Here is a 15,002-nt window from a genome sequence, read left to right as displayed (position 1 = left end):
CTTTCCCTCTCCCACAACCCTCACCCCCAAACTGGCTAATGCTGTCTCATCTTTTAACATTTAGTTCAACGATGGCTTTAAAACTTAAGATTAAGTGACTTATTTATCTCTTGTAAAAATAAAATACAGTGTGTGTGTGAAAAAAAAAAAAGATTAAGTGACTGTTCCGTGAATAGGTAAGATATTTCTCTTATGATTCAATATCCATCCATATGTCTATTATTACACTTATCACATGGTATGATATTATAATGTTCCTGTATCTGTTCACCTCTGAGACCACAGGCAACTTGAAAGCAGGAATTATGTCTGATTCATCTTTGTCCCTTGTACTGTTCCCGGTACATAATAGACATGCAATAGAAATGTTTGTTGAATATATAGAAAATTGCTAAATAAAGAAATGCTTATTATTTCGCAAATCACTCTTGAACTCACTCTTTATTTTGTGGTTCAGAGTTGCTTGATCAAGATCGCTGTGATAAATTTTCTTTAAAATTTATTTCCAGAGAAAGTCATTTCTCTCTTGAATTCTTAATGCTTTCTTTTCTTTTTTTTTTATTACATCTTTATATTGGAGTATAATTGCTTTACAAGGGTGTGTTAGTTTCTGCTTTATAACAAAGTGAATCAGTTATACATATACATATGTTCCCATATCTCTTCCCTCTTGCATCTCCCTCCCTCCCAACCTCCCTATCCCACCCATCCAGGTGGTCACAAAGCACAGAGCTGATCTCCCTGTGCGATGCGGCTGCTTCCCACTAGCTATCTATTTTACGTTTGGTAGTGTATATATGTCCATGCCTCTCTCTCGCTTTGTCACAACTTACTCTTCCCCCTTCCCATATCCTCAATTCCACTCTCTACTAGGTCTGTGTCTTTATTCTTGTCTTACTGCTAGGTTCTTCGTGACATTTTTTTTTTTCTTGAATTCCATATATATGTGTTAGCATACGGTATTTTTCTTTCTCTTTCTGACTTACTTCACTCTGTATGACAGACTCTGGGTCTATCCACCTCATTACAAATAGCTCAATTTCGTTTCTTTTTATGGCTGAGTAATATTCCATTGTATATATGTGCCACATCTTCTTTATCCATTCATCCGACGACGGGCACTTAGGTTGTTTCCATCTCCGGGCTATTGTAAATAGAGCTGCAATGAACATTTTGGTACATGACTCTTTCTGAATTCTGGTTTCCTCAGGGTATATACCTAGTAGTGGGATTGCTGGGTCATATGGTAGTTCTATTTGTAGTTTTTTAAGGAACCTCCATACTGTTCTCCATAGTGGCTGAACCAATTCACATTCCCACCAGCAGTGCAAGAGTGTTCCCTTTTCTCCACACCCTCTCCAGCATTTATTGTTTCTAGATTTTTTGATGATGGCCATTCTGACTGGTGTGAGATGATATCTCATTGTAGTTTTGATTTGCATTTCTCTAATGATTAATGATGTTGAGCATTCTTTCATGTGTTTGTTGGCAGTCTGTATATCTTCTTTGGAGAAATGTCTATTTAGGTCTTCTGCCCATTTTTGGATTGGGTTGTTTATTTTTTTGTTATTGAGCTGCATGAGCTGCCTGTAAATTTTAGAGATTAATCCTTTGTCAGTTGATTCATTTGCAAATATTTTCTCCCATTCTGAGGGCTGTCTTTTGGTCTTGTTTATGGTTTCCTTTGCTGTGCAAAAGCTTTGAAGTTTCATTAGGTCCCATTTGTTTATTTTTGTTTTTATCTCCATTTCTCTAGGAGGTGGGTCGAAAAGGATCTTGCTGTGATTTATGTCATAGAGTGTTCTGGCTATGCTTTTCTCTAAGGGTTTGATAGTTTCTGGCCTTACATTTAGGTCTTTAATCCATTTTGAGCTTATTTTTCTGTATGGTGTTAGGGAGTGATCTAATCTCATACCTTTACATGTACCTGTCCAGTTTTCCAAGCACCACTTATTGAAGAGGCTGTCTTTTCTCCACTGTACATTCCTGCCTCCTTTATCAAAGATAAGATGACCATATGTGCGTGGGTTTATCTCTGGGCTTTCTATCCTGTTCCATTGATCTATCTTTCTGTTTTTCTGCCAGTACCATACTGTGTTGATTACTGTAGCTTTGCAGTAGAGTCTGAAGTCAGGGAGCCTGATTCCTCTAGCTCCATTTTTCAGTCTCAAGATTGCTTTGGCTATTCGGGGTCTTTTGTGTTTCCATACAAATTGTGAAACTTTTTGTTCTAGTTCTGTGAAAAATGCCAGTGGTAGTTTGATAGGGATTGCATTGAATCTGTAGATTGCTTTGGGTAGTAGAGTCATTTTCACAATGTTGATTCTTCCAATCCAAGAACATGGTATACCTCTCCATCTATTTGTATCATCTTTCATTTCTTTCATCAGTGTCTTATAATTTTCTGCATACAGGTCTTTGTCTCCTTAGGTAGGTTTATTCCTAGATATTTAATTCTTTTTGTTGCAATGGTACATGGGAGTGTTTTCTTGATTTCACTTTCAGATTTTTCATCATTAGTGTATAGGAATGCCAGAGATTTCTGTAGATTAATTTTGTATCCTGTTACTTTACCAAATTCATTGATTAGCTCTTGTAGTTTTCTGGTAACATCTTTAGGATTCTTTATGTATAGTATCATGTCATCTGCAAACAGTGACAGCTTTATTTCTTCTTTTCCAATTTCGATTCCTTTTATTTCCATTTCTTCTATAATTGCTGTGGCTAAAACTTCCAAAACTATGTTGAATAAGAGTGGTGAGAGTGGGCAACCTTGCCTTGTTCCTGATCTTAGTGGAAATGCTTTCAGTTTTTCACCACTGAAGACGATGTTGGCTGTGGGTTTGTCATATATGGCCTTTATTATGTTGAGGAAAGTTCCCTCTATGTCTACTTTCTGCAGGGTTTTTATCATAAATGGGTGTTGAACTTTGTCGAAAGCGTTCTCTGCAACTATTGAGATGATCATATGGTTTTTCTCCTTCAGTTTGTTAATATGGTGTAACACGTTGATTGATTTGCGTATATGGAAGAATCCTTGCATTCCTGGAATAAACCTCACTTGATTGTGGTGTATGATCCTTTGAATGTGCTGTTGGATTCTGTTTGCTAGTATTTTGTTGATGATTCTTGCATCTATGTTCATCAGTGATATTGGCCTGTAGTTTTCTTTCTTTGTGACATCCTTGTCTGGTTTTGGTATCCAGGTGATGGTGGCCTCATAGAATGAGTTTGGGAGTGTTCCTCCTTCTGCTATATTTTGGAAGAGTTTGAGAGGGATACGTGTTAGCTGCTCTCTAAATGTTTGATAGAATTCGACTGTGAAGCCATCTGGTCCTGGGCTTTTGTTTGTTGAAATATTTTTAATCACAGTTTCAATTTCAGTGCTTGTGATTGGTCTGTTCATATTTTCTATTTCTTCCTGATTCAGTCTTGGCATGTTGTGCATTTCTAAGAATATGTCCGTTTCTTCCAGGTTGTCCATTTTATTGGTATAGAGTTGCTTGTAGTCATCTCTCATGATCTTTTGTATTTCTGCAGTGTCAGTTGTCACTTCTCCTTTTTCATTTCTAATTCTATTGATTTGAGTCTTCTTCCTTTTTTTCTTGATGAGTCTGGCTAATGGTTTATCAATTTTGTTTATCTTCTCAAAAAACCAGCTTTTAGTTTTATTGATATTTGCTATCATTGCCTTCATTTCTTTTTCACTTATGTCTGATCTGATTTTTATAATTTCTTTCCTTCCGCTAACTTTGGGGTTTTTTTGTTCTTCTTTCTCTAATTGATTTAGGCGCAAGTTTAGGTTGTTTATTCGAGATGTCTCCTGTTTCTTAAGGTAGGATTTTATTCCTGTAAACTTCCGTCTTAGAACTGCTTTTGCTGCATCCCATAGATTTTAGGTCATCGTGTCTCCATTGTTATTTGTTTCTAGGTAGTTTTTTATTTCCTCTTTGATTTCTTCAGTGATCACTTCATTATTAAGTAGTGTATTGTTTAGCCTCCATGCGTTTGTATTTTTTACAGATCTTTTCCTGTTCTTGATATCTAGTCTTATAGCGTTGTGGTCGGAAAAGATACTTGATACAATTTCAGTTTTCTTAAATTTACCAAGGCTTGATTTGTGACCCAAGATATGATCTATCCTGGAGAATGTTCCATGAGCACTTGAGAAAAATGTGTATTCTTTTGTTTTTGGATGGAATGTCCTATAAATATCAATTAAGTCCATGTTGTTTAATGTATCATTTAAAGCTTGTATTTCCTTGTTTATTTTCATTTTGGATGATCTGTCCATTGTTGAAAATGGGGTGTTAAAGTCCACTACTATGAATGTGTTACTGTTGATTTCGCCTTATGTGGCTGTTAGTATTTGCCTTATGTATTGAGGTGCTCCTTTGTTGGGTGCATAAATATTTACAATTGTTATATCTTCTTCTTAGATTGATCCCTTGATCATTATGTAGTGTCCTTCTTTGTCTCTTGTAATAGTCTTTATTTTAAAGTCTATTTTGTCTGATATGAGAATTGCTACTCCAGCTTTCTTTTGGTTTTCATTTGCATGGAATATCTTTTTCCATCCCCTTACTTCCAGTCTGTATGTGTCTCTAGGTCTGAAGTGGGTCACTTGTAGACAGCATATATATGGGTCTTGTTTTTGTATCCATTCAGCTAATCTGTGTCTTCTGGTGGGAGCATTTAATCCATTTACATTTAAGGTAATTATCAATATGTATGTTCCTATTCCCATTTTCTTAATTGTTTTGGGTTTGTTATTGTAGGTCTTTTCCTTCTCTTATGTTTCTTGCCTAGAGAAGTTCCTTTAGCATTTGTTGTAAAGCTGGTTTGGTGATGCTGAACTCTCTCAGCTTTTGCTTGTCTGTAAAGGTTTTAATTTCTCCATCAAATCTGAATGAGATCCTTGCTGGGCAGAGTAATCTTGGTTGCACGTTTTTCTCCTTCATCACTTTAAATATGTCCTGCCAGTCCCTTGTGGCTTGCAGAGTTTCTGCTGAAAGATCAGCTGTTAACCTTATGGGGATTCCCTTGTGTATTATTTGTTGTTTTTCCCTTGCTGCTTTTAATATGTTTTTTTTTGTATTTAATTTTTGATAGTTTGATTAATATGTGTCTTGGCGTATTTCTCCTTGGATTTATTCTGTATGGGACTCTCTGTGCTTCCTGGACTTGATTAACTATTTCCTTTCCCATATTAGGGAAGTTTTCAACTATAATCTCTTCAAATATTTTCTCAGTCCCTTTCTTTTTCTCTTCTTTCGGAACCCCTATAATTTGAATGTTGGTGTGTTTAATGTTGTCCCAGAGGTCTCTGAGACTCTTCTCAGTTCTTTTCATTCTTTTCTCTTTATTCTGCTCTGAAGTAATTATTTCCACTTTTTTATCTTCCAGGTCACTTATCCGTTCTTCTGCCTCAGTTATTCTGCTATTGATCCCATCTAGAGTATTTTTAATTTCATTTATTGTGTTGTTCATTTTTGTTTGTTTCATCTTTACTTCTAGGTCCTTGTTAAATATTTCTTGCATTTTGTCCATTCTATTTCCAAGATTTTGGATCATCTTTACTATCATTATTCTGAATTCTTTTTCAGTAGACTGCCTATTTCCTCTTCATTTGTTAGGTTTGGTGGGTTTTTATCTTGCTCCTTCATCTGCTGTGTGTTTTTCTGTCTTCTCATTTTGCTTATCTTACTGTGTTTGGGGTCTCCTCTTTGCAGGCTGCAGGTTCGTAGTTCCCGCTGTTCTTGGTGTCTGTCCCCAATGGCTAAGGTTGTTTCAGGGGGTTGTGCAGGTTTCCTGGTGGAGGGGACTAGTGCCTGTGTTCTGGTGGATGAGGCTGGATCTTGTCTTTCTGGTGGGCAGGTCCACGTCTGGTGGTGTGTTTTGGGGTGTCTGTGGACTTATTATGATTTTAGGCAGCCTCTCTGCTAATGGGTGGGGTTGTGTTCCTGTCTTGCTCGTTGTTTGGCATAGGGTGTCCAGCACTGTAGCTTGCTGGTCGTTGCGTGAAGCTGGGTGTTGGTGTTGAGATGGAGATCTCTGGGAGATTTTCGCCATTTGATATTATGTGGAGCTGGGAGGTCTCTTGTGGACCAGTGTCGTGAAGTTGGCTCTCCCACCTCAGAGGTGCAGCACTGACTCCTGGCTGCAGCACCAAGAACCTTTCATCCACGTGGCTCAGAATAAAAGGGAGAAAAAGTAGAAAGAATTAGTAGAAAGAAACAACGAAAGAAGAAAAGAAAGAAAGGAGGGAGGGAGGAAAGAAGGAAGGAAGGAGGGAAGGAAGGAAAAAAAGAAAGACAAGATAAAGTAAAATTAAAAAAAGTAAGATATAATATAATAAAGTTATTAAAATAAAAAATAATTATTAAGAAAAAAATTTTTTAAAAAATGGACGGATAGAACCCTAGGACAAATGGTGGAAGCAAAGCTATACAGACAAAATCTCACACAGAAGCATACACATACACACTCACAAAAAGAGGAAAAGGGGAAAAAATCATAAATCTTGCTCACAAAGTGCACCTCATCAATTTGGGATGATTCGTGGTCTATTCATGTATTCCACAGATGCAGGGTGCATCAAGTTGATTGTGGAGCTGTAATCTGCTGCTTCTGAGGCTGCTGGGAGAGATTTCCCTTTCTCTTCTTTGTTCTCACAGCCCCCAGGGGCTCAGCTTTGGATTTGGCCCCGCCTCTGCGTGTTGCTCGCCTGAGCGCGCTTGTTCTTCGCTCAGACAGGACGGGGTTAAAGGAGCAGCTGCTTCGGAGGCTCTGGCGCACTCAGGCCGGGGGGGCGGGAGGGGCACGGAGTGCGGGGCGGGCCTGTGGCGGCAGAGGCCGGCGTGACGTTGCAGCAGCCTGAGGCGCGCTGTGCGTTCTCCCAGGGAAGTTGTCCCTGGATCCCGGGACCCTGGCAGTGGTGAGCTGCACAGCCTCCCAGGAAGGGGGTTGTGGATAGTGACCTGTGCTCGCACACAGGCTTCTTGGTGGCGGCAGCAGCAGCCTTAGCGTCTCATGCCTGTCTCTGGGGTCCGCGCTTTTAGCCGCGACTCGCGCCCGTCTCTGGAGCTCCTTTAAGCAGCGCTCTTTATCCCCTCTCCTCGCGCACCAGGAAACAAAGAGGGAAGAAAAAGTCTCTTGCCTCTTCTGCAGCTCCAGACGTTTTCCCGGATTCCCTCCTGGCTAGCCGCGGTGCACTAACCCCCTGCAGGCTGTATTCCCGCCGCCAACCCTAGTCCTCTCCCTGGGATCCGACCTCCGAAGCCCGAGTCTCAGCTCCCAGCCCCGCCCGCTCCGGCGGGTGAGCGACAAGCCTCTCGGGCTGGTGAGTGCCGGTCGGCACCGATCCTCTGTGCGGGAATCTCTCCGCTCTGCCCTCCGCACCCCTGTTGCTGCACTGTCCTCCGCGGCCCCGAAGCTGCCCGCTCCGCCTCCCGCAATCTCTGCCCGCGAAGCTATTCCTGTTTTTAATGAAGTGGAGACTTCTAAGGTTTCTTTTGGTCTAAATCAATTACATCACTTAAGGTGCAATCAGAGAACAGAAACCATGCTGGGTATTTCAAGAAAGGGAATTTAATAGAGAATTGGTTACACAGGTGTTAAGTGAAAGAACAGAAACGAACCCTTTGTTGTTGTTGTTTTTTAACCCAGAGGTAACTTAAGGAAGCAGATACTAGAGAACAGAAGCAAAGTATTGGGACTACCAGATCCTAGAAATTCAGAGGAATCCCCTGAAGATTGTGTGCTCAGGTCTTTAAGAAAGGAATCCCAGCTGGTTCCTACTGGGACCTTCGAGGGGCATCATGAGGCTGGCTCTGGGAGTGCTAAAAGAACTAGAAACAAGTGAATTACCTCTGCTGGGATGAACTGCTGTCACCTGGGTGAATTGCTACTGCTAGGGCAATGTTAATAGAAAAACAAGAAAAAGAACAAAGTTTTCTTCTCTTCCTGCATTCCAACTTGCCTCTATTATCTCCCATTGGCAGAACCTAAGAGGAAACCAGGTAGCAAAGTTATCTGGAAAATGTCGATTACATTTTCCTAGTTACAACTTTAGAAGAATGGATTTGAATCCAAGAGACAGCATAGGTAAATAAATAGCCCATCAGTGGTGTCCATAGTGGCTTTATACACCCAAGGGAACAGAGGGAAGAAAAAGTCTCTTGCCTCTTCTGCAGCTCCAGACGTTTTCCCGGATTCCCTCCTGGCTAGCCGCGGTGCACTAACCCCCTGCAGGCTGTATTCCCGCCGCCAACCCTAGTCCTCTCCCTGGGATCCGACCACCGAAGCCCGAGCCTCAGCTCCCAGCCCCGCCCGCCCCGGCGGGTGAGCAGACAAGCCTCTCGGGCTGGTGAGCGCCGGTCGGCGCCGATCCTCTGTGCGGGAATCTCTCCGCTTTGCCCTCCGCACCCCTGTGGCTGCGCTCTCCTCCGCGGCTCCGAAGCTTTCCCCGTCCGCCACCCGCAGTCTCCGCCCGCGAAGGGCCTTCCTAGTGTGTGGAAACCTTTCCTCCTTCACAGCTCCCTCCCACTGGTGCAGGTCCAGTCCCTATCCTTTCGTCTCTGTTTTTTCTTTTTTCTTTTGCCCTACCCAGGTACGTGGGGAGTTTCTTGCCTTTTGGGAGGTCTGAGGTCTTCTGCCAGAGTTCAGTAGGTGTTCTGTAGGAGCTGTTCCTCGTGTAGATGTATTTCTAGTGTATCTGTGGGGAGGAAGGTGGTCTCTGCGTCTTACTCTTCTGCCATCTTCCCCTCGTCTCTCTAATGCTTTCTTTTATCTGGCAAAGATAACCTAGTTTCCTGTCTTGCCTTGATTATCTCCACTCATAAAACTAAAACAGTGCTCTGTTCCAGTAACTGAATTGGCTTAAGTGGCTAATATTTTAGTTTTCTTATGTTAAATTAATAAATTGTACTTAAATTACAGGCAATTTAAAATTATTGTTTGTAGTGAGGGGAATAAATATATTGAATTTTCATGGCATGGTAAAAGAATAATATGGACACATAAATGGAATTAACTGTATCTGGTGTCAGTATTAATATTATTTCTAATCTTGATTCCAATTATTTGTAAATAAAGACTGTATAACTTTGAAATTAAATTGAAGAATCTAATAGATTATAATATTTGTGTATGGTTTATAATGATTTTGTATAATGTGTATATATAGTTTTAGTGTTAAAGGGATTATCACTTGGAATAAACAAGCATTGTTTTTTGTACCCAGAGTATTTTCAACATATTTGTTTATCTAATATATTATAACTGAAGACCTGCTTTTTATAGGACATTAACAAGTGCTGGTAAAGACCTGCATGATAATTTTCTGAAGGCTCTGGCAGTGAGAGAAGAACACAATCGCAGTGGAACAGTAAGCGTGAGTACATTTCATTCAAAGGCTAAAAATGTATACCTTAAAGGCACAGTTAATATATAATATATAGCTAGTTAATGATATAACTTTTACTACTGTCTCTGAAAGGTAATTCATGAGGGATGCAATATAGCATAAGGTATGCAATATAGCATAAGGTAATTCATGTGGGATGCAATATAGCTCTTTATTATTTATGTATTATAAGAATATATGTAGAAAAAAATTTATTCCAATTTACATCTGTAGAAGTAGCCAAATGGTGAAAAATATTAGTAATATTCTATGTATCTGTTGTGGGGAAAATGTCTGTATTTGGCAGACTGGTTGTCATCTCCAACTCTGTGCTACTCCTGTGTTGAAACTTCATGCTTCTTTTCAACCCAAGCTCCTACTACACTTCTCCAAATCATGTCATTCACTCATCCCCAAGGTTTTCCCCCACCTACCTGATTCGCGCTACCCCTATAGTCGTCCTATCGTCCTATCTGAGGAGGTGTGATAGAAACCACATAATGGAGAGATATGATTTTGAATCATACAAGGAGAGCATGCTCTTGCTTTATTAAAATATGTGCTAGATCAAATATTTAAAATTGCTAATATTATTTGGAATAGTTGCTTTCATGCTTTGCTAATATAATATTGGTGATAACAGTCTGCTCTAAGTCTCAAAATGTTCCAAGTTAAGGATAAAAATAGGCAAATATTCATGCTGAAACTGTAATAGTGAATTACAGAAAAATAATCAGAAGTAGTACAATGAAAAATTTAGAGCAACAGAAAAATATGTTGTAAGGATGTCTGTTTTTACCAAAGTTTTCTCAATAAAAATGTTGGCATTTTTCTCACTATCATGTCCCTTGAAAATTTCACATGCAGATAAAATCCTCAGTGTTCTTCAGAAAGAAAAAAAATCATGCCTTTGTTAGAGAATTGTATAGAATGATCCTGGACTTGAAAGCAGGGAAAGTTTCTCGGTGGAAGTGTGCTGAGTGAGGTTGGAAATATAGGTGGGGACTAGACTTAGTCAATCACAACAGAAAAGTTTGGAATTTATCTGATCATTAATAGAAGGAGCAGCTAGAAAGGTAGGAAGAAAGGCAGAAAAATGTGGTGACATAGGAATCCATGGTAAGGACTTTCAAGAAGGAACAAACGATCATCAGTGATCAAGCAGGATAAGAACTGAAAAAGGATCTGTTATATTTGGGAACATGCACGTTTAAAAGAAAAGAAAATTTGACAAGAACAAATTCCATTCATAGGAAGGATAGAAATAAGGTTTCTTAGGGTTGAAAAAAAAATGGCCCATGGTTAAAAAGTAGCATCAACAAACACAAACAGCTTTAGAGACGCTAGGCCCATGTTTTTTTTACTGCAATGGTGTACTTCCTCTCAAAAATATCTTTTTAACCTTTCTATCCTATTGGTATTTCCTTTAACAATGAATGATGGCACCATCCACTCATTTACCCAGATCGGAAGTATGTCAGTTATAATAAACTTTCTTTTTTTTAAAGTCTTTATTGAATTTGTCACAATATTGCTTCTGTTTTTTTATGTTTTGGTTTTTTGGCCACAAGGCACGTGGGATCTAGCTCCCTGACCAGGGATCGAACCTGCACCCCCTGCATTGGAGGTGAAGTCTTAACCACTGGTCTGCCGGGGAAGTCCCATAATAAACTCTTTATTCTCTTTCACCCATGTTGAATGAGCCACTAAGTTCTTCTAAATGTGTCAAATCGCTTCACTTTTCACCATCTCAAATACCATTTATCTAGATTCAAACACCCATCATATCTTAAATATATTACTCTAACAGACTCCTAAATGATACACCTGTGTATTTTCTTGGCTAACTCCCATCCATTTTCCAGTCACTCAACATATATTTCTTGTGTACCTGCTCAAGCCTGGAATTGTTTTAGTCACTGGGACACTGGGGCACTGCAGAATCTATGACCTTAAAGTGTTTATATTTTAGAGAGGGAGATAAAAAATTAGTAAACAAAATAAAAATGGAACAATTAATTTCAGCTCTGGATAGGTGCTATGAAGAACATAGAATTAGAATATGGAATATAGAGAGATTGAATAGACAGTGGTCGGTTGCTTTATCTACTGTATACAGGAAAAATTACTTTAAGGAGGTGACATCTGTTGAGACTTGAATGAAATGAGGAAGAAAGCCATGGAATTTGAAGGGTGAGATACCCCAAAGAGATAAATATTTGAGAGGGAGAGATACCCCAAGAAGAAGGAACATGTATTAAAATCTCCTGTGATAACAGCAATCATGGCATATTCAAGAGATGGTAAGAAGACCAGAATGGCTGGAAGGCAGCTATCGAAGGGAATTAGAAAATCAGATGAGACCAGAGAGGAGGTCAGCAGCCGGATCATGTAGGTTTTAAGGAATTTTGATTTTATTCTTTTTTAATTTTTATATTTATTCTTTTATTATTGTGATAGAAAGTTGATGCACACATGATCTTTAGCAGAGAAGTGACCCGATCTGGTTTACACTTTAGAAAGATTGATCTCATTGTTGCTGTGTTGGGTAGAAGAATGTGGTGAAGAAGTGTAGAGCCAGAAGTAAGGAGATAAGTTAGGGAGCTCTTGTAATCAACTAGCAAGAGACGAAACTCTCAAAACGTCATGATTGTAGTTGAGATGGAGGGAAGTTACTGAATTGTGTCTATGTTTTGGAGGCAAAGCAGACAGGACTCACTGATGGATTGGGTGTGGAATATTAAAGAGGAAATTAGGATGACGTCTAGGTTTTTAGTTTGAACAGGTGGGGATGATGGTGGCACTTACTGTGACAGGGAAACTTATTTCAGGAATCAATAATGAAATAGCTCTCTTTGGGCTATATTAATTTTGTGATGCCTATTAAATATCCAAGTGGAGAAGTTGATTGGTTACCTAGATATATTGGTTTGGAACTTGGGAGAAGTTTTGGCTAGGATATAAATCTGAAACATATCAACATCTAAATGGTATGTAAAGTCATGGGCTTGCAAAAGTTTACCAGGCAGAGAGTGCAGATAGAAAGAGTGAGGTTCTATGACAGATTTTTAGGACACTCCAACATTTAGAGATCTGAAATGTGTGAAAGAACTAGCTAAGGAACCTGAGAAGTAACAGGTAGGAGAAAAATCAGGTGAGAGCCATGCTATAGACATGGGAAAAGAAAAAATTTCAAAGGCAGGAGTGCTCACCATGTCAAATGCTGCTGAGAGGTTAAATAAGATGATCTATTAGTTTCTCATGGCTGCCATAACAAGTTATCACAAACTGAGTGGCTTGAAACAACAGAAATTTGTTCTCTCACAGTTCTTCTGGAGGCCAGAAGTCTGAAGTCAAGGTGTCAGCAGAACCTTTCTGAAGCGTCTAGGGGAGACTCTATTCCATGCCTTTCCCTTAGCTTCTGGTGTGTCTGAGAGTCATTGGTGTTCTTTGGTTTGTAGAGACATCACTTTAACCTCTGCCTCCATCATCACATGGCATTCTCCTTATGTATCTGTATCTCTGTCTTCTTTCCTTATAAAGGCACCAGTCATTGGATTAGCACCCCCTCCCCTGGTTGAATACGACTTAATATTAATTCCATTACACCTACAAAGAGCCTATTTCCAAATAAGGTTATTTTCACAGGTACCAAGTGTTAAGATCTCAACATATATTTTGGAGCAGAGGGGACATACAAATGATGAAAAGTTTGCTATTGTTTTTGGCTAGGTAAGTATCATTGAGTATGTTGATGAGGGTTGTTTCAGTGGAGGGCTGTGGTTAAATGTCTCGTTAGAGTATGTATAGAAAAGAAGAAAGTGTGTAAGTGAAGATAAGGAGGTCAACTGTTTTTGAGGATTTTTGTAGTGAAGTCTAATATAGACCTTGAATGACAGCTGGTACAGGCCTGGGGGTCTAGGAATTTTGTTTTAAGATGGTTAATATTAACCAAGTTTATGTTAACGGGAATGACCCAGTAGAGAGCAGGAGGGAAGAAAGAGTATATAGGCACATCTGCCAAATAGGTTGGTGGATTTAGATTTGGGAAGATGAGATAGCTCCGCTGTGAGTTTATCTATTTTTTTCCTACGTTGCTGCTCCAAATGACCTTTAATTACATTGTTATGGTTTCCTTTCTTTCCCCTTAGAAAATATCATAAATTTAACTTTTTTTGAGTCATTTAATGTTGGGTAGGTTGTCATTGATTTGGAAACAAGCGTCTTTTTTATTTTTTTTATTTTTATTTTTTATTATTATTATTTTTAATTAATTTATTTATTTTTGGCTGCGTTGGGTCTTTGTTGCTGTGCACGGGCTTTCTCTAGTTGCAGCGAGCTGGGGCCACTGTTGGTTGCGGTGTGCGGGCCTCTCATTGCGGTGGCCTCTCTTGTTGCGGAGCACAGGCTCCAGGCGCACGGGCTTCAGTAGTTGTGCCTCGTGGGCTCTAGAGCGCAGGCTCAGTAGTCGTGGTGCACGGGCTTAGTTGCTCCACGGGATGTGGGATCTTCCCGGACCAGGGCTCGAACCCGTCCCCTGCATTGGCAGGCGGACTCCCAACCACTGCGCCACCAGGGAAGTCCCAAGCGTCTTTTTTAGATTCATAGCTTGCTTGCTGACTTTGTAAATAACATAGGGTCATTTATTTGGGCCTTTGAATTTGTGATACTATTATAATCAGCAGACTACATATCATTGTATCAAGGGTGGCATTTAAGGCTTAATTTTGTATGTCCTAGTCTTGCCTTAATGAAGACTCCAAATAGTTTTAGAGCAAACAATTTACAACAGAATACAGCATATTTTAGAAAGATCTAATTATTAGGATCATGGGCTTACTTTAAAAGCCATTTACTAACTCGATATGCTTTTTAAAAAGTAGTCCTATAAAATATACAATATTCATGAGATTTGAATCTATATTAATTTACTGTCAGCAGAAATTACATGTGAATTTTATGAGGTCTGAACTCTCTGAGGGAAATGACTATTTCCTGAGCATTGAGATTTCTCTACATAATGTGTAGGGTCAAAATAAATGGAGAACTTCAACCCAGCGGCACATTTGCTACTCTTTTTGTTTCATCTTATTGAAAGTACATACAAGAAAAAATTATGTTAGAGTTTTAGAACTGACGTAGTTGACTTGACCTGCATGGCCTAATAAGGTTTGAAGGCTAATTTCATAGCAATTTTCCTAGGTAATTTTCTTTAAATGTAGCTAGGAAGTTAGAAGAAGATTAGATTTACTTTCCCACACTCATAACTTTTTATTTTATTTTTAAATTTGGTGATCCCAGGTTTCAAATGCTATTTAGTGTAATTGGATCTTGTTCTGAGTGTCCTATTTCTCCCTCTGGTCAACTAATTGCAAATGTGATTTATTAGTTTTCTCCACTTAGGCTTTGAATTTACTCTGCTATAGAGCCTGGAGCTTAGGAAAACAGCACTCCTCTCTGCCCCCTCATCTCCAGGGGCCTCCACCCTAATTTTTTCAATGTGCAAGTTATAGGATTATTTGCTTATTATATACATTTATACCATTCCCACAAAGCTGCTGCTTGGGTGTGTAGTCTTGGGCTATGCCCTGGGAGA

At 39.4% G+C, this 15,002-nt stretch overlaps 1 protein-coding gene across 3 annotated transcripts in view; it reads left to right on the top strand.

Annotated features, from left to right (window-relative positions):
• CFAP299 (cilia and flagella associated protein 299) overlaps window positions 1-15,002 on the top strand; it is a 633,581-nt gene that overhangs the window by 234,124 nt on the left and 384,455 nt on the right. For 2 of the 3 annotated variants that reach the window (XM_007447563.1, XM_007447562.1), the window contains exon 3: window positions 9,304-9,394. In XM_007447563.1, the coding sequence (XP_007447625.1) occupies window positions 9,304-9,394 (91 nt within the window). The remainder of the gene's footprint in view (window positions 1-9,303; window positions 9,395-15,002) is intronic. The other variant, XM_007447561.1, reaches the window with a different exon arrangement.

This window comes from Lipotes vexillifer, unplaced genomic scaffold (genome assembly GCF_000442215.2).
Source record: "Lipotes vexillifer unplaced genomic scaffold, Lipotes_vexillifer_v1.1 scaffold272, whole genome shotgun sequence".
NCBI lineage: Eukaryota > Metazoa > Chordata > Mammalia > Artiodactyla > Lipotidae > Lipotes > Lipotes vexillifer.
This window is presented reverse-complemented; position numbering and strand designations above follow the sequence as displayed.